The 18740-nt window shown below is 45.9% G+C and overlaps 1 protein-coding gene across 6 annotated transcripts in view; it reads left to right on the forward strand.

The window, feature by feature from the left end:
- The window catches only part of LOC125459230 (carnitine O-palmitoyltransferase 1, liver isoform-like), a 47935-nt gene that overhangs the window by 11011 nt on the left and 18184 nt on the right, over positions 1–18740 (forward strand). For 5 of the 6 annotated variants that reach the window (XM_048545383.2, XM_048545377.2, XM_048545380.2 and 2 more), the window contains 4 exons: positions 5691–5798; positions 7133–7220; positions 11223–11418; positions 12025–12213. In XM_048545383.2, coding sequence (XP_048401340.1) covers positions 5691–5798; positions 7133–7220; positions 11223–11418; positions 12025–12213 — 581 coding nt within the window. Of the gene's footprint in view, positions 1–5690; positions 5799–7132; positions 7221–9701; positions 9787–11222; positions 11419–12024; positions 12214–18740 lie in introns of all 6 variants that reach the window. The other variant, XM_048545381.2, reaches the window with a different exon arrangement.

The raw sequence follows: 18740 nt of genomic DNA on the forward strand, positions 1-18740 counted from the left end.
TTCCCATGTATTCTTTCCCCTCTTACCTTAAACTGATACCCTTAGTCCTTGATTCCCCAACCTTGGGAAAAAGGGTATTCACCCTATCCATACCTCTCATGATCTTATATACTTCTATAAGATGCCCCCTCCATCTCCTACACGCTAAAGAAAAAAAGTCCTAGTTTGCCCAACCTCTCTCTATAACTCAGTCCCTTGAGTCCTGCCAACATCCTTGTAAATTTCTTCTGCTCTCTATCCAATTTAATAACATCCTTTCTATAGCAAGTTGACCAAAGCTGAACACAATACTCCAAGTGCAGCCTTGCCAACATTCTGTACAACTGTAACATAACCTCCCAGTTTCTATTTTCAGTGCCCTGCCTGATGAAGGCCAGTGTGCCAAAAGCCATCTTCACTGCCCTGTCTACGTGTGACTCCACTTTCGGAGAACCATGCACCTGAACTCCAAGGTCCCTCTATTCCACTTTACTCCTTAAGACCCTACCATTCACCATGAAAATTTGACTTTCCAAAGTGCAACACCTTACACTTATCTACATTAAACACTATTTGCCATTTCTGGACCGACATTCCCAGCTGAGCAAAATCCTGCTGCAATTTCTGATAACTTCCTCGCTGTCTACGATAGCACCTATTTTAGAGTCATCCGCAAATTTACTAATTATGCCTCATACATTCTCATTTAAATCATTGATATGGATACCAAACAGCAGTGGGCCTGGCACTGAGGCACACTGCCAGTCCAACAAGTATCCTTCCACTATTAACCTCTGCTTCCGACCATCAAGCCCATTGTGTATCCAGTTTGCCAGCTCTCCCTGGATTCCATGCGATCTAAACTTCGACAGCAGCCGACGATGTGGCACTTTATCGAAGGCCTCACTGAAATCCATGTAGACCCCATCAACCTTCCTGGCTGCTTCATCAAAGAACTTTAACAAATTTGTGAGGCATGATCTCCCACGCACAAAGCCATGCTGACTACTACTAATCAAACCATATCTTTCTAAATCTTATGTACTCGCCTCCGTCACTACCTCTGGCAGCCCATTCCAGACAGTCACTGCCCTCTGTGTGAAAATGTTGCCCATCTCGATCCTTTTGTATATCTCCCCTGTCACCTTAAACTTACACCTTCTAGTTTTAGATTCTTCTACTATGGGGAAAAGCTGTTGACTATCTACCTTATCTATGCCTCTCATGATTTTATAGTCCTCTTAAAGGTCAACTACGCTCCGGGGGTCGGGAGGGGAAGTTCCAGGCTATCCAGCCTCTCCGTGTAAGTCAAACCTTCCAGTCCAGGTAGCATCCTGGTAAAACTTTGCTGCACGCTCTCTAGTTTAATAATATCCTTTCTATAGTGGGGTGACCAGAACGGCATGCAGTACTCCAAACGTAGTCTCACTATGTCTTGTACAGCTGCAACAAGACATCCTAATTCCTATACACAATGCTCTGACTGATGAAAGCAAGCTTGTCAAAAGCTTTCTTCACCACCCTGTCTACCTGTGACTCCACTTTCAAAAAGCTATGTACCACCCCTAGATCTCTTTGTTCTATAACACTTCCCAGGGCCCTACCATTGACTGTGTAAATCTCATCCTGGTTTCAGCCACCAAAATGTAACATTTTGCATGTATCTAAATTAAACTCCATCTGCCATTCCTCAGCCTACTGGCCCAGTTGATTAAGATCTCGCTGTATTCCCAGATAACCTTTTTCACATATTCCACTATACCTCTAATCTTATCATCCCCAAACCTACTAACCGTACCCCCTAAATTCTCATCCAAATCAGTTATATAAATTAAGAATAACATTGGACCCAGATCCAATCCTTGTGGCACACCGCTGGTCACAGGCTGTCAGTCTGACAAACAACCCTCTACCACCACCCTCTGTCTTCGACCATCGAGCCAATTTTCTCTTCAAAAGTGCGTGCGTGTGCGTGTGCGTGTGCGTGTGCGTGTGCGCGTGTGTGTGCGTGCGCAACTGGGCTGTACAAGGTCAGAAATCCCACAACACCAGGTTATTGCCCAACAGGATGTGCCAAATCTCCTGAACCTTCTGAGGAAGTAGTAGTGTTGGTGTACTTTCTTGACCAAAGGGTCGAAGTGGATGAACCAGGACAGATTGTTGGTGATATTTACTCCTACTTGAAGCTCTCGAACATCTCCATCTCAGCACCATTCATACAGACAGGAGCATGCCCTCCATTCAGCTTCATGAAGTCATTGACTAGCTTAAGGTTTTTGCAAAGAATTTTGGTTCAGGTTTTGGGTGAGGTTGTTGACTTGCTCGCTGAGCTGTCTTGTTTTTGTTCAGCCGTTTCGTCACTGTGCTAGGTAACATCATCAGTGAGCCTCTGATGAAGCCATATTGTTCTGCTCCACTGGGCAGTACCTGTTTTTGGTATTCTTTGACGTCACAGCATTACTCGCGTCAGTTGACCTCCCACTAGCCAAAGAAACACAGGCCATGTTACTAGAAGGAGCAGGAACGCAGACCAGCAGCTCTATCAGCAATGACAACAACTCAAACCACTACACCTGTGCCTCACCACCCACTTTTTTTTTAATGGTCAAGTATACAAACAGATCAATGGCACACCCGTGGGGTCACCCATCTCCGGACTCATCGCAGAGGCAAGGACGAGAACATGCTACCCTCCCCCTCCTTCAATGTAAACTGTGGATCCCGTACGTGGTCGACACATTTGTCATCATTAAATGCACCAAAATAGAAGATACCCACCACCTCATCAACAATGTTTTCACTGGGATTAAGTTCAAGAGAGAAGAAGAAAACAATAACCATCTTTCATTTCTAGATGTCAGAGTTGTGAATGTATGACCAACGGGGAATTCCAAACATCGGTATACAGGAAAACAACCCACACTGACCAAATCCTCAACTTCCACAGCAACCACCCCAATATCCACAAACAAAGTTGTGTTAGGACACTATTTAAATGCACCATTCACTGCAACAGACCAGAACTATGCCGGAAAGAGGAAGAGCACCTAGACAAAATCTTCATTATGAACGAGTATCCCCACAACTTCATCGGCAGGTGCCTATTAAATAGACGACTCCAAGACAACACAGCACGGTCGAACACACTGGCCTCACTGCCCCACATTAAGAACATATCACAACTGACATAAGAGACTCCTAAGACCACTAGGTAGCACACGAACCCACAGCCACTCTACAACAAACACTCACAAGGATTAAAGACCCCATTCCCACAACATGTAGAACCGACGTAGTTTACAAAATACCATGCAATGACTGCCACAAATATTACATCAGACAGACAGGAAGGAAACTAGCCATCAGAATACATGAACATCAGCTCACAGCAAAACGACACGATGAACTTTCCCTAGTATCAGTACACTCTGACAACAAAGGCCATCAGTTTAACTAGAACAACATAATCACAGTGGCCCAAGTCAAACATAGACACACACAGGAATTCCTAGAACCATGGTTCTCAACCATAATGCAATCAACAAAAGTACAGAATTGGACCCCATATACAAACCCATACAGAACAGAACTGGAAATGACACAACTCATCATAATGGACCAGACAGTATAAATTCCAAGTGGAGTAGAACAACATTACTTCATCGGTGGCCTCACTTATGATTTTACCTAGCATGGTGATGAAACGTCTGAATGAAATCAAGCCAGCTCGGTGAGCAAGTCAACAACCTCGGTGACCAACTGCTTTGTTTCGTTGATGTTGATGGAGAGATTATTGTCTTTACATTATGCCGCTAAGCACTCAATCTCTTTCCTGTGCTCTGTCTTGCGTTGTTTGAGATCTGACCCACTGTGGTGGTGTCAGCAATTTTGTAAATAGAGTTAGTGTTCAATTTGGCCACACGGTCATGAATATAAAATGAGCTCAAGAGGGGTTGAATATGCAACTTCGTGGGGTGCTGGTGTTGGTGCCTGTCTTTATTGATTGTCATCTGCAGATCAGTAAATTTAGGATCCAGTTGGAGAGGAGGGAGCAGAGTCCTAGATCTCAGAGCTTGGGGATGAGTTTAGTTGGAATTATTGTGTTGAAGATGGGGCTAAAGACAATAAGTAGGAGTCTGATGTAGGTATCTTTGTTATCCAGATGTTCCAGGAATGAGTGTAGGGCCAGGGTGATGGTGTCCTGTGTGGATCTATTGAGATAGTAGGCAAATTGCAGTGGATCAAGACAGTCTGGAAGGTTGGATTTGACATGTGCTATTACCAACCTGTTGAAGCACTTCATAATGATGGATATCAAAGCCACCAAGCAAAAGTCATTAAGACACACTGCCTGATTTTTCTTTGGCACTGGGTTGATGGTCATCTTCCTGAAGCAGGTGGGAGCATCACATGTGAGTAAGCAGAGGTTAAAGATGTCTCCGAGCGCACAGCCAGGGACTCCATCCGGGCCAGTCGCTTTCCATAGGTGCACTCTCAGGAAGGCAGATGTCTGCGGCAGTGACTATGGGTACAGGCGCACCTGAGACTGTGCAGGTGTCACCATTTCACTGACCCGCTACTTAAAGTGAGCGGAGAGATGCAGCAATTGTCAGCAATTCTACTCGATTTTGCTTTGCGGCCAGTTATATCATGTAAGCCTTACTACTGTCGTTATCATCCCTAGACCTCCTGTATAGTTCAGGGTCACCCGATTTGAATGTCTCAGACCTGGACATCAGTAAGAAGTAGATCTTCCAGTTCACCCATGGTTTCCGTTTAGGGAATATTCAGGATTAACCTCTTCAGCTTGCAATCCTCCACACACCTACTGAAGAAGTCTGTGACAGTTAGTTCTTTTAAGTCTGTGACAGTAGTGGCATACTAGTGTAGGTTGATCGCTGAGTTCTTGAATGTGGACTGGCCCATAGGAGCTCATACCTCAGACCAGCCTTGTTTAACTTTCTGAACTGGATCTTTTTGCTTGTTTCTGCTTGTAAGCAGTGAGAAGGAGCACAACATTATGATCTGATTTACCAAAATGAGTGCAGGGGATGGAACAGTAGACATCTTTGGTTGTGTAGCAATGGTCAAGGGTGTTTGGGCCTCTGGTGGAACAGGAGACGTGTTGATAGTATCTTGATAGCAGAGTCTTGAGGTTGGCCTGGTTGAAGTCACTGCCTACAATGAACAAGGCGTCAGGGTATTCCGTCTCAAGGCTATTTGTGGCAGTGTGCACTTCATCAAGTGCACTCTTCACACCCACGTTGGGTGGGATGTAAACTACAGTCAGGATAGCAGAAATAAGTTCCCCGGGCAGGTAGTGGGGGTGGCATTTCACCATTAGATATTCTAGATCCAGAGCACGGTAACTTGCCAGGATCAAGATGCTCAAGCCCCAGGAGGTGTTGATCAGGAGACAGACCCCTTTACCCTTTGCCTTGCCCGAGAATGCCATGTGCTGTGTCTAGTGGATTAAGTGTAAATGAATGTGTGAGAGTGATTAGTAATTGTGCGCTTGTGAATGTTAATGGCTATGTGTGTGTTAGTGTAAGTAAGTGTGTCTGTTAGTGAGTATTAATGGCTATGTGTTGTGTTAGTGTCTACATTGTGTGTGTATGTGTGCGTACGCATGCATTAGTGCCTGTGTGTGTGAGTGAGAGTCTGTACCATGCCAGTAGCCAGTGACTTATGGTGATTTTTTTTGTCTGCAGGATTATTTGTACATTGTTCCAACCACAAAGCAGGCAGCTCGAGCTGGGAACACCATTCACGCCATGTTGCTGTACCGGCGGAAACTTGACCGTGAGGAGATTCGGCCTGTATGTACTCCATTTTTCTTTTTCTCTCTTGCTTATCCTCACCACCAGCTCATCGCCCCCTCCCTATCCCTCATATTATACCTCCACACTCCCTCCCAGTTAAACCTCTTCCCTAACTACAACACTCACTCACACTCCCTCTCCTGACATTACCCCTTGCACCAGTATCACCCTCATTTTCCCTCTTCACTGTTATCTTCTCCCTCCCAGACTGTGTAAATCACTCACCCCTCATTCATTTCTCCATGCCCTTTTCCTTGCATGTCTGACTTCTGTTTGTCCCCATTCTCTGCCCTCTCATTCTCGCTTTTATTTTCTTTCTCTCTTTTTCACTCTATTCTATTTTTGTTCTTTCTCTCTCTCTCACCTCCTTTCTTTCCCCTTCTCTGTCCCTTTTTTTGTTCTCTCTCCCTGTCCCATTGTGTCTGGCACGTTTTTCCCTCCCCCTCCCTCCCTCCCCATCCTTTTTCTCGTGCTCTCTCTCATTCTCCCTCTCCACCTCCCTTTCTTGATCTCCCCTTTCCTCTTTCCCTCTGTCTCAATCTCACGCTGTGTCTCTATCTCTCTCTCTCTCTTCTTTTCTCTCTCTCACTGTCATTTCACCTGTGCTGTATTCCTCAGATCTCAGATTTTTGCAAAGCTGACACTAGTTTCCAGGAGTGCAACAGATTGAAAATCCACAGTGCTTTCAAATGTCTGCTGCATGCTTCGATTTTACCTACTGGCAGTGTCTACAATTTATCTAATTTTCTGAGTCCATACCCAGGACTGGACAATCAGTCACAGTGATCATTAACAATAATCAAACACAGACCAACTGAATGTTGTGCAATTCCCTCTCTTTCCCAATTCTCGCCCCTCTCCCAATCCTGATTCTTTTCCCCCCACATTGCATCTCCACCATTATCTCCCATTCCTATCCCCTCCTGCTATTCCTGCCACCACTTCCTTTCATTCCTCTTTCTCTCTATACAATTCCTCACTCACACGCGCGCTCTCTCCCCACCACCCCCACCTCTCACTTATTTACCCCACTGGTTCCCATTTCCTCTCCCCTCCAGCTCTCCTGTACCTTGCCCCCCCCCCCTGCACTGCCCCAGTATGAGTGATGAACAAATCCAGACTGGGCAGCGTTACAAAGCTGACCAACTGCAGTGTGTTGAACTCTCTCCCAATGATTTCGACTCCGGGCTGATTTGCTGTCTCTATGTTCTGTCCATCTCCCTCTGTCTTCTTTCCGTCCTCTCCCTGTCTTGAAATGGAGCCTTCTCTCTCTCCCTCCCCTCACCACCGGAACCCCTTGTCCTTGTTGCGGGGATCTTGCTGTGACACAGGTCTACCTGAGGGAAGCGCCAGTCCCTCTCTGCTCCTGGCAGTTTGAGTGGCTGTTTAATACAACACGCATCGCTGGGCTCCACACAGGTAAGAGGCTCATGGGAAGGAGGGAGGTCACTGAAGGGAGGGGCATCTCACTGAATGGGGAAAGTGGAGGGGGTGGGGTTGCTGAGCAGAAGGGGCTCACTGAGGAGGTCTCACTGAACGGGGTCACACTGAGGGGTAGGATCACAGCAACTTATTGAGCAGGAGGGGTATCTCACTTAGGATGGAAGGAGTGTCATTGAGAGGAGGGATCACTGAGGGGGGTCAGTGAGGGGGGAAGGGCATCTTGCTGAGGGGGAAGGGGGTTCAGTGAGTTGGGGATGGGGCTCATTGAGGGGGAGATCAGAGGGGATTTGGGGCCCACTTAGGCAGGGGTCTCAAAGGAGTCACTGGGGAGGGAAAGGAGGTCACTAAGGAGTGAGGTCGTCATTGGCCAGGGAGGGATGGGTCTCACTGAGGGAGCTACGGGTGGGGGGTGGAGTCACTGAGGGGTGAAGGGGTCTCGCGGTGGTGGCAACTAGGCTTATTGAATGGGTGAGGGGGTAGGTCATTGCCTCGAGCAATTGTAACGGGAATGAAAGGTTCATGACCTCCTCAGAGATTCTCGCTGACCCCAGCCTGGATTGGCGATAGAGCAGGAGGCAATATTTGAAAAAGTTTGAGAGGGCTGTCAGGATCCCTATATCTGATCGGAAGTCTCTGTACAATCGTCACCCCAGACTGTGTCTCAGACAGTAAGGAATTGTTGTCACTGTCTTGGTTCAGTTACCTGGTTGTGTTTCACCTTTTTATTGTCTATCAGTTTATAAGTAAATCACTCCCATCTCTCTTCCTGTTTGTCTCCCTGTTTCTCTTGCTCTCGCTTTCTTTTCTCCCTCTGTCTCTTTGTCTTTCTTCCTCTGTCTCTCTGTCAGTTTCTCCCTGATTTGATTTGATTTATTCCAGTCACATGTACCTCAGAGGTACAGTGAAAAGCTTTGCTTTGCGAGCAATGCAGGCAGATCATAGCAAATGAGGACATATGGTGTTCAGACAGAGCAAGGTATATGGGTTGCAATGGCACAGGAGGTGCGCAAAGCAAGACAGCATTAGCAAGACCAATGTTATTTGAAGTTAGAGAGTCCATTTATCACTCTGAGCAGGGAAGAAGCTTTTCTTAAACTTGCTGGTGTGTGTTTTCAAGCTTCTGTATCTTCTACCTGACAACAGGTTGGAAGAGAGTGTTAATGGGGTGGGAGGGCACTTGATGATGTTGGCCGCCTTTCAGCAGCAGCACGCTGTATAAGTAGAGTCCGAAGGGTCTTGACCCAAAACACCAGCTTTCCTGCTCCTCTGCTGCTGCTTGGCCAGTTGTGTTCATCCAGCACTACACCTTGTTATCTCAGATTGTCCAGCATTGGCAGTTCCTACGATCTCCATGGATGGAAGGTTGGCTTCCATGATGATCTGGGCTGTGCACACCACCTTCTGTAGTTTCTTATAGTCCTGGGCAGAGCAGTTGCCATACCAGACCATTAAGCACCCAGACAGTATGCTTTCAATGGTGCAGCTGTAGAAGTCGGTGAGGGACCTTATGGACATGTCAAATTTCCTGAGCTGCCTGAGGAACAAGAGGCATTGTTGTGTCTTCTTGACTGTCACATTTACATGGGAAATCCAGGACAGGTTGTCAGTTATTGTCACTTCTGGGAACTTGATGCTGTTGGCCCTCTCCACCTCAACTCTCTGTTGATGTAGATGGGCACATGTTCTCCTTTCTTCCTGAAATCAATGATCAGTTCTTTCATTCATTCTGCTGACATTGAAAGTGAGGTTGTTATCATTGCACCATGACACCAAGTCCTCTATCTCCTTTCTGTATTCTGACTCATCATTTATTTAATATCCATCCTACCACAATGGTGTCGTCAGCAAACTTGTAGATTGCGTTCGTTCAGAATTTAGCAACAAAGTTGTGGGTATGCAGGGAGTACTGTAGTGGGCTGAGGACACATCTTTGGGACAGCCTCCGGTATTGAGGCTTATCGTGGAAGAGTGCAGTCATGCAACTTCACCTATTGTGGTCTATGGGTTAGGAGGCTGAGGGTCCAGTTGCAGAGGGCAGAGTTGAGACCTAGGTTTCAGAGTTTTGGTACTATTCTGGAGGAAATGTCTGTCTCTCTATCTCTCTCTTTCTCTCCACGACCCTGCCTGTCTCTGTCTGTTTCTCTCTGTTTCTGTGTCTGTGTCTTTTTCCATGTTTTTCTCTCTCTGTCTCTCTCTCTTTCTTTCCATTTTTTCTCCTTGCATCTGTCTGTATGACACTCTCCATCTCTCTTTGTCTGCCTCTCTCTTTCTGTCTCTCCTGGCCTCCCCATGGCCCCCTCTCTCCCTCTTCCCTCTCCTTCTCTGGTCTGATTTTCTAAGTGGGTTTATGTAACCTCCATTTCATTCCCAGTCTCTTCTGTCCCACCTCCAACCATCCACTTGAATTAAAGTTTTATTTTATTTACTCTGTGTGTTTTTTTGACTCTTACTTTTCAGCTCATGGGTCAAAGTGCAATCCCCATGTGTTCCTCCCAGTACGAGCGTATGTTCAATTCCACCCGCCTCCCGGGGTTAGAGACAGGTACAGTGACATCCCAAGCAATCTCTTGAACATCCTCATGACCTTTAGCACCTGCCACCCCCTCCTCTACCTGCACCGTCAATCCCCTCACCCTCAACACCCTCCTGGCCTCTTCTCCAACCTTCACCCCTCACCCCCTCCTCCACCCCTTCACCCTCACCCCCTCCTTAGCCCTCACCCTCAAACTCCTCCTTGACCCCCTCACCCTGACTCTCACATTCCTACTTCCATCACCTCCACCTCCCCCCCAGACTCTCACATTCCTACTTACATCCCCTCACCCCTATTTCCTCCCCTCCCACCCGAATGCCTCACCCTCATGTCCCACCCACAGCCCACACACCCACTCCTGCTTGCTGTCATTTGCTTCATGTTAGAAATGTTAAGGTCAGGGATAATGGCTCACACAAATAAACTGGGCAGCTTAGTGTGTGAGCGCAATGGTACAAGGGATCCAGTCTGAGGGATAGTGTGAGGAGTGCAGAGGGATCCAGTCTGAGGGATAGTGTGAGGGATCCAGTGGTAAGACAGTACATAGGACTCCAATGTGAGCAAAGTGATGAATCCAGTGAGTGAGATTGTGTGTGTGTGTGTGTGTGTGTGTGTGTGTGTGTGTGTTTGAGAAGTACAGTGTGACGATCCAGTGGGTGAGACAGTCCCCTCTAAGGAACACTGTGAGGAATGCAGTGCTTAGATAATGTTTATAACTCCAATGTGAGGGATGCAGTATTGCAGTGTGTCTGTGATAGTGCAGGAGATTCAGTAGTTAAAACACTGCAAAAGATTTTATTCATGAGCATCAGTAGGTGGGATTCAATGATTGTGACAATGGAGGGTGTGTGTGTGTGTGAGAGAGATCCAGCTGGAGTACAGTGACTGTACTGCTGTCACTCTGTGCCCTCTCACGGTCTCCCAAAGGGAATGTGGGGAACCCTGCGGACAGGGCATGTTCCCAGAGTGTCCAACTACTGGTGTGAATCTACCCCCTCCCAGTCACTCCTCCAATCCCATTTTGCCAGGAACATGCCCTGAACAAAGGTGACATGAAGAGGTCGTCCAATGAAAACTGCAGGCTATCCCACTTGCCAGGACTGCACCTTGTCTCCTGTGTCTGGATGTCACCATTCCACCCTGCACTCCTCTGTCACTCTGACACCAGCCTGTGTCTACAGTTTGTGTCTGTCTGTGTTTCCGTTTCTGCTGGAGCTGGTTTCAATACCAGCACAGCAGCCAGAGCTTGGAGCTCATTTTCCAGCATCCGTCTGGCTGCTTTGACTTTCCATCTCCAGTAAAAGTCGCGGTTCCTCATTGTCCTTCTGCATGGCCCTCTCTCTCCCCTCCTCTCTCTCTCTCTCTTTTTGTATCTCTCTCTCTCTCTCTCTCTCTCTCTCTCTCTCTCTCTCTCTCTCACATGATACCTCTATGTTGCCCCTTAGACACTCTGCAGCACTTGAAGGACAGCAAACACATAGCCGTCTACCACCGGGGACGTTTCTACAAGGTCTGGCTCTATCACAATGGCAGGCTCCTCAAGCCCCGTGAGATCCAAACTCAGATGCAAAAGATCCTCGATGACCAGTCACCAGTCCAGCCTGGGGAGGAGAAACTGGCAGCTCTGACTGCAGGAGACAGGTGAGAAAGTGTGTTTGTGTGTGTGTGTGTGTGTGTGTGTGTGAGAGAGAGAGAGAGAAAGAGAGCCCGGGGTTACACAGGATCTCCAGGAATCCCACAGGTCTTGAAAGCAAATTCATGACTTTTTCATTCCGGAGACCAGCAGGAACTAAGAACTTACAGCTCCCCCAGAATTTGACTAGCACCGGTTGCTGCTGGACTTTGACTCCCAAGGCAGTGCCCAGTGCCACAACATTATATCTACCCACAGCTTCCTGCAATAGCTAGCCGAGGAGGCAATTAGATATTTGCAACAAATGCTCATGTGACGGGAGTCTCCGTAAAACTGATTCTGGCTGTGAGGAGTGTCCCCTTACTGCTACTTTCTGGGCTTTGTGTGTCTCCCTTGATAACTGTGTCTCACTTTGTGTTCCCCACACCCTGTGAAGCAGTTGACGTTACCTTATTAAATGTTTTTAAGAAAAATAGATTTTTGAACAGTAAAGGAATTAAAGGTTACAGTGAGTGGGCGAATAAGTGGAGCTGAACCAATAAAAAGATCAGCTGTGATCTTATTGAATGGTGAAGTCCAATGGGCTAATCCTCCTCCTATTTCTTATGATCCAGGGTCCCTTGGGCTGAAGCACGTAGGTCATTCTTCAGCCACGGCAAGAACAAGGTGTCATTGGACACCATCGAGAAAGCTGCTTTCTTTGTGACACTGGATGACACCGAGCAGGGATTCAGGAAGGCGGATCCCGTGACATCCCTTGATAGTTACGCCAAGTCTCTGCTTCACGGCAAGTGCTATGACAGGTCAGTGACTGGAACGGAGCTGGAGGTGACCAAGCAGGGTGAGAACCTAGGTCTGGCGCCAGAGAAGGCTGTGGGGGGTCAGTCAGGGAGAGGCTAGGGCCGAGGCTTCAGGAGCTGTGTATGAGGGGGGAGAGTGGGAGGGCAGGTGGCACCGAGAGGATGACTAGGCCATCTATGGGGTCAAAGCAATTTGAATATGATTGGCTGGAAGCAGTGTGTTATGGACCCAGACCAGATCGCCCTCAAAATATTTTAAGAAGGTAGCCGAGACACTAACTAAATACTATTTTCAAGGTAGACATGAAGTGTCATGTTCCAAATGTAATGTGACTGGTCAAACTATTTGGCGTTAAGCAAAACACAATTTATTTAAACACTAAAGTTAAAATACAAACAAAAAAAAAGGAATTTGGAATAATTTAACTACTGGAAAACTTAACCGAATAATAGATACAGTAACTAGCACTAACTAACTGTTCCAATGTAGTAACATCCTACAAACACACTCCTAGGCAAAAAGGTAGATTCAGGAACAAATTCTTACATGCAGTTCTCCAATCCGGGAGCAAACCACAACAAGAACGATTTCAGAGAAAGTAGCAGCTATGCATCATTTACTGAAGTTTTAACTCTTCTGGGACCCAAACAGCTTCTGACTACTACAGCTTAAAAAAAATAGAAAGCCTGATCTGTGAGAACTGGCCACTTCCCTTCCATTGTTTAAACAAAACTTAGAGATAAAAAGAGCCAGGAGGGGACATGAGAAGTCTTTGGCAGGTAGGATCAAGAAAAACCATAAAGCTTTCTATACGTATGTCAGGAACAAAAGAATGACTAGAATAAGGTTAGGGCCAGTCAAGGACAGTAGTGGGAGGTTGTGCTTGGAGTCCGAAGAGATAAGAGAGGCGCTAAATGAATATTTTTCGTCAGTGTTCACACAGGAAAAAGATAATGCTGTCAAGGAGAATACTGAGATACAGGCTATTAGACTAGATGGGATTGAGGTTCATAAGGAAGAGGTGTTAGCAATTCTGGAAGGTGGGAAAGTAGATAAGTCCCCTAGGCCAGATGGGATATACCCTAGGATTCTCTGGGAAGTTAGGGAGGAGATTGCAGCGCCTTTGGCTTTTGATCTTTATGTTGTCATTATGTTCAGGAATAGTGCCGGAAGACTGGAGGATAGCAAATGTTGCCCCTTGCTCAAGAAGGGGAGGAGTGACAATCCTGGTAATTACAGACCAGTGAGCCTTCCTTTGGTTGTGGGTAAAGTGTTGGAAAGGATTATAAGAGATAGGATTTATAATCATCTAGAAAGGAATAATTTGATTAGGGATAGTCAACACGGTTTTGTGAAAGGTCGGTCGTGCCCCACAAACCTTATTGAGTTCTTTTGAGAAGGTGACCAAACAGGTGGATGAGGGTAAAGCGGTTGATGTGGTGTATATGGATTTCAGTAAAGTGTTTGATAAGGTTCCCCACAAGTAGGCTATTGCAGAAAATATGGAGTCATGGGATTGAGGGTGATTTAGCAGTTTGGATCAAAAATTGGCTAGTTGGAAGAAGACAGAGGGTGGTAGTTGATGGAAAATGTTCACCCTGGAGTTTACTTGCTAGTGGTAGACCACAATGATCTGTTTTGGGGCCACTGCTGTTTGTCATTTTTATAAATGACCTGGATGAGGGCGTAGAAGGATGGGTTAGTAAATTTGTAGATGACACTAAAGTCGGTAAAGTTGTGGATAGTGCAAAAGGATGTTGCAGATTACAGAGGGACATAGATAAGCTGTAGAGTCGGGATGAGAGGTGGCAAATGGAATTAAATGCGGAAAAGTGTAAGGTGACTCACTTTGTAAGGAGTAACAGGAATACAGAGCACTGGGCTTATGGTAAGATTCTTGGTAGTGTCGATGAGCAGAGAGACCTTGGTGTCCATGTACGTAGATCCCTGAAAGTTGCCACCCAGGTTGGTATGGTTGTTTAGAAGGCATACGGTGTGTTAGGTTTTGTTGGTAGAGGGATTGAGTTTCAGAGCTATGAGGTCATGTTGCAGCTGTACAAAACTCTGGTGCGACCACACTTGGAGTATTGCATACAGTTCTGGTCGCCGCATTATCGGAAGGATATGGAAGCATCAGAAAGGGTGCAGAGGAGATTCACCAGGATGTCGCCTGGTATGGAGGGAAGGTCTTATGAGAAAAAGGCTGAGGGACTTGAGACTGTTTTCGTTACAGAGAGGAAGGATAAGAGGTGACCTAATGGAGACATAACAAGATGATCAGAGGATTAGATAGGGTGGACAATGAGAGCCTTTTTCCTCGGATGGAGATGGCTTGCATGAGGGGATATAACTCTAAATTAAGGGGTGATAGATATAGGACAGATGTCAGAGGTAAGTTCTTTATTCGGAGAGTAGTAAGGGTGTGGAATGCCCTGCCTGCAACCATAGTAGACTCACCAAGTTTAAGGGTATTTAAATGGTCATTGGACAAATATATGGATAATAATGGAATAGTGTAGGTTAGATGGGCTTCAGTTTGGTTTCACAGGTCGGCGCAACATTGAGGACCGAAGGGCCTGTACTGCAGTGTAGTGTTCTATATTTTATGTTCTATGTTCTAAGACTTCCTAAATTATTGACTTAAGCCATCTGCGATAGCCACTTCTGTGCCTCTGCCTTTACGAGCTCTCTTCAAAAAAAAAGCCAGGACAAATTAACCTTTATAAAGTGACAGCATTTTTGCAAGTTTGACTTTCTGAAAGTGAAATCGTGCTCGACAAATCCCCAAAGGATTTAAATTTGTACCTGTTGTGGTAAAGGAGAATCAGTAAATATCTGGATTTTCAAAGGGATTCACCTAAAGTTGTTAACTAAGAGAAGCTCATTGATTTGGAGATAATAGCTTACCAAGGCTCTATTAATGCACAGAACACTGATTAATGGCTCACATAATGTGACCAATCTGTATTGTCCTTTTATATTCATGACTTGTAAGAGGGACTGAGTGTAATGATTCCCATTTGGTAACAACATAAAACTAGGTGAAAAGAGGAGTCCCAAAAGTACCACGTGGAAGACTGATTGATTGAGAAGGTTAAAACATATGAATTGAGGGAAACTTGGCAAGAGGGATCAGAAACTGGCTTAGTAAATGGACACAATGGATAGTGGCAGAAGGCTGTTTGAGTGACTGGAGGTTGGTGTCCAGCAGTGTACCACAAGGACCAGTAGTAGGACCCTTATTGTTTATTATATACATTAATGATATTGATGAAAAGATGGGAGGAATATTAAGAAAATTTTCAAACAATACAAAGATTGGCAAAGTGATTAATAGCAAAGAAGATGGTTGTAGGTTACAGAAAGATATTGTTTGGTCGGTCGTATGGTCGAGCAGTGGCAAGTGGTATTTAACCCTGATAAGTGTGAGGTGATGCACTTGGGAAGAAGAAACAAGATGAGGGTGTACTTAAGAAATGGCAGGACACTGGGTACATTAGAGGGACAGAGGGATCTTGGGGTTACTGTTCAAAGATCCCTGAAGTTGGTCAGGCAAGTGAATAGGATAGTTAAGGTGGCGTATGGGACGTTTGCATTAATCAGTCACGGTATAGAGTATAAGAGCAAGGAGGTAGTGTTGGAGTTATACAGAGCATGGGTCAGGCTGTAACTGGAATACTATGTGCAGTTCTGGTCACCTCATTTCAGGAAGGATGTGATAGCAGTAGAGGGGTACAGAGAAAGTTTACCAGGATGTTGTCTGAGATGCAGAAATTGAGCTACGTGGAGAGATTAGACAGGCTTGGGTTGTTTTGTTTAGAGCAGAGAAGATTGAGGGATGTGATTAAGACATATAATATCATTAGGGGTACGGACAGAGTGAATAGAGAGCAGTTGTTCTCCTTAGGTGAGGGCGTAGTTGTAGGGTAAGGGCCAGGAGATTCAGAGGGGATATGGGGGAAAACTTCCTCACTCAGCAGATGGTGGGAATCTGGAATGCACTGTCTGGGAAGGTGGTGGAGGCCAGAAACCTTACAACCTTTAAAAAATATTTGGATGAGTATTTCAAATATCATAACATTCAAGGATATGGGGAAAATGCAGGAAATTGGGTTTAGTGCGCCTATAGTGGTAGTTATGTCAGTGAATACTGAATGGGCTGAAAAGCCTTTTCCATGCTTTATGAAGGGATGACTACAGGGGCAGAAAGATACACACAGTGGACAACAAGATGTCAGATGGAGTACAATAAGAGAGAATAATTGTTTGATGTAACAGAATATCAACATTGCAGAAAGGAGATGAGAAGCTGAAACTTCTTGTTGTTCACTGCTCAAGAATAGGAGGCAGGAGGCAGGAGGCAGGAGACAGATTGGGACACAGGAACACCACCTTATACTGCATTGCAACAGGATGCTGATTGGTCAGGCTATCATTGCCATGCAGATGGAGCAAGAACAGTTAACTGGCAATCTTCATTGTCAGAGCAGGCAGGTGGATTTTGATTGGTCACAGTGTTGCTAGGGGTATGGCAGAATTGGGCTGTCTCCATGAGCACTTTCCCTTTTGTAAAGGATGCACTGTCTGTGCAAATTCCTTATGTCTACATAAAATAGGTGGTGTGTGTTTGTGTATGGAGCTTTGAGCACATGCACAGTCACTGCACTGCAAGCCTGGCTGATCATCGTAACTTAGATTCTAGGCTAAGTCTCAGCATGGTCTGGATTATTCAGTAAGTGATTTCCAGTCACTCCAGCACAGTGGCTCAGCGGTTAGTATTGCTGCCTCACAGCTCCAGGGACCTGACTTCCCCTCGGGCAACTGTGTATGCGGAGTTTGCACATTCTCCCCGTGTCAGTGTGGGTTTTCTCTGGGTGCTCCGGTTTCTTCCCACAGTCCAAAGATGTGCACAGTAGGTAGGTTAGCCATGCTAAATTGCCTGTAGTGTCCAGAGATGTGTAAGTCACGTGGATTAGGCAGGGTTACAAGGAAAGTGTAGGGGTGGGTCTGTGTGGGACGCTCTTTGGAGGGGCGGTGTGGACCTGTTGAGCTGAATGGCCTGTTTTCACATTGTAGGGATTCTATTCTATTAAACTAAAATTACATCAAATGGTGGATAGACATTTCTGAGATTGTGTTGTCCACTTGGAAATGGGCAACAAGACATGTTGTTTGACATGGTCTTCCAGTCTCTGGGGAGTGTGGCCTACTGACCTGCCATCGCACCAGCACTGATACTCACGTGCCACATTACTCATTTTTATGGTAGAGAAAATGTCCATTTGGCTTGACATTTGGCTCCTTGATAATGCAGAAAACCGCTCATGGATTTACTGCATAATAGCAGCAGCAATGTGAGACAGTTAATTTCAGCTGTTGGTCACGTTTCTGAGACACCTTCCCTCTTCTCGGGTGATCCACTGACTGCCAGAAGTGATGGCTAGAGACCCATCCCTGAGTTTGTGCGATTCACATTGAGTGATGACTGGATCGGAGTATCCATTATAATGCAGGATAGTTTTTGGAAATGTCCCATCTCCGTGTCAAACATACACAGTGAGCAGACAGCTAGGGCCCTATTCACCAGCTTACAGGCCAGATTGATCTTGTAGTGGGTAAAACTGGTGAATGTAAGCTTTCTATAGATTGTAGGAGAGAATCCATTGTCCAGCTTCTCAGTGAATCCATTGAGACGTGAGTTTGTTTAACTGCTTCATTTCAGAGGAAAATCTGAGACAGGGTGGACTTTATCATAAATTGGGGAAAGAAATTCCTTCAAGTAGCTAAATCATTCAGATTCAAATATCACAGAAGTCTCACATCAGATGTATGGAAGGAATGGGCAGTTAGTGGTCTTTCCACTGAAGATATTAGTGAGAGCTGGGTCAAGAGAGCAATTCTGTGACAATGCCATCTATTTGGGTGGACATGTAACATTGAACTTGAACTCAACTGCATGAGTTGCCATGTTTGTGAGTTCAATGAAGACAGAGTCAGATAAGTGACACAATATTGTGCCAATGTCAGTGGGCTGAGTCAGATGTGGTTTTATTTTGGCTAAGTGCCAGTTGTGTCAAGTTTTTGGAGGGTTTTGTCACCACGAGGTTTCCTGTATCAGTCTCAGCCATCTGAGGCACGGTCAGCACTGTAGGAAAGTTGTTTAATGACCTTCGCTACTATGCTAGTCTGAGTGCTACTATCTCTTTTCTGACACGTCATACTTGAATTCTAGCTCTGCTAATGTATTCACTTGCCACCAAGGCTTATGCTGTACCACTCATTATTGTCTGCAGTATCTCCCTAACTCACCTTCACATACCCCAGCTTGTGACAGTGCTTACCCCTGTAGTACCCTGCTCACTCACTCGGGACACCTCCCTACCTCCACCAGCAATAATAGTTGTGCCACCCATTTCTATCTCCCTTAGTACCCACCTCTCTCTGCTTCCAGGAGGAAACAACCCATAATATGGCAGAGAAGAGCCAAGATGGGTGGTGGGCAGTCCTTATGGCTGGCTCCTCCTCTATT

The sequence above is a fragment of the Stegostoma tigrinum genome, chromosome 17, assembly GCF_030684315.1.
Source record: "Stegostoma tigrinum isolate sSteTig4 chromosome 17, sSteTig4.hap1, whole genome shotgun sequence".
In the NCBI taxonomy this organism is placed as follows: domain Eukaryota; kingdom Metazoa; phylum Chordata; class Chondrichthyes; order Orectolobiformes; family Stegostomatidae; genus Stegostoma; species Stegostoma tigrinum.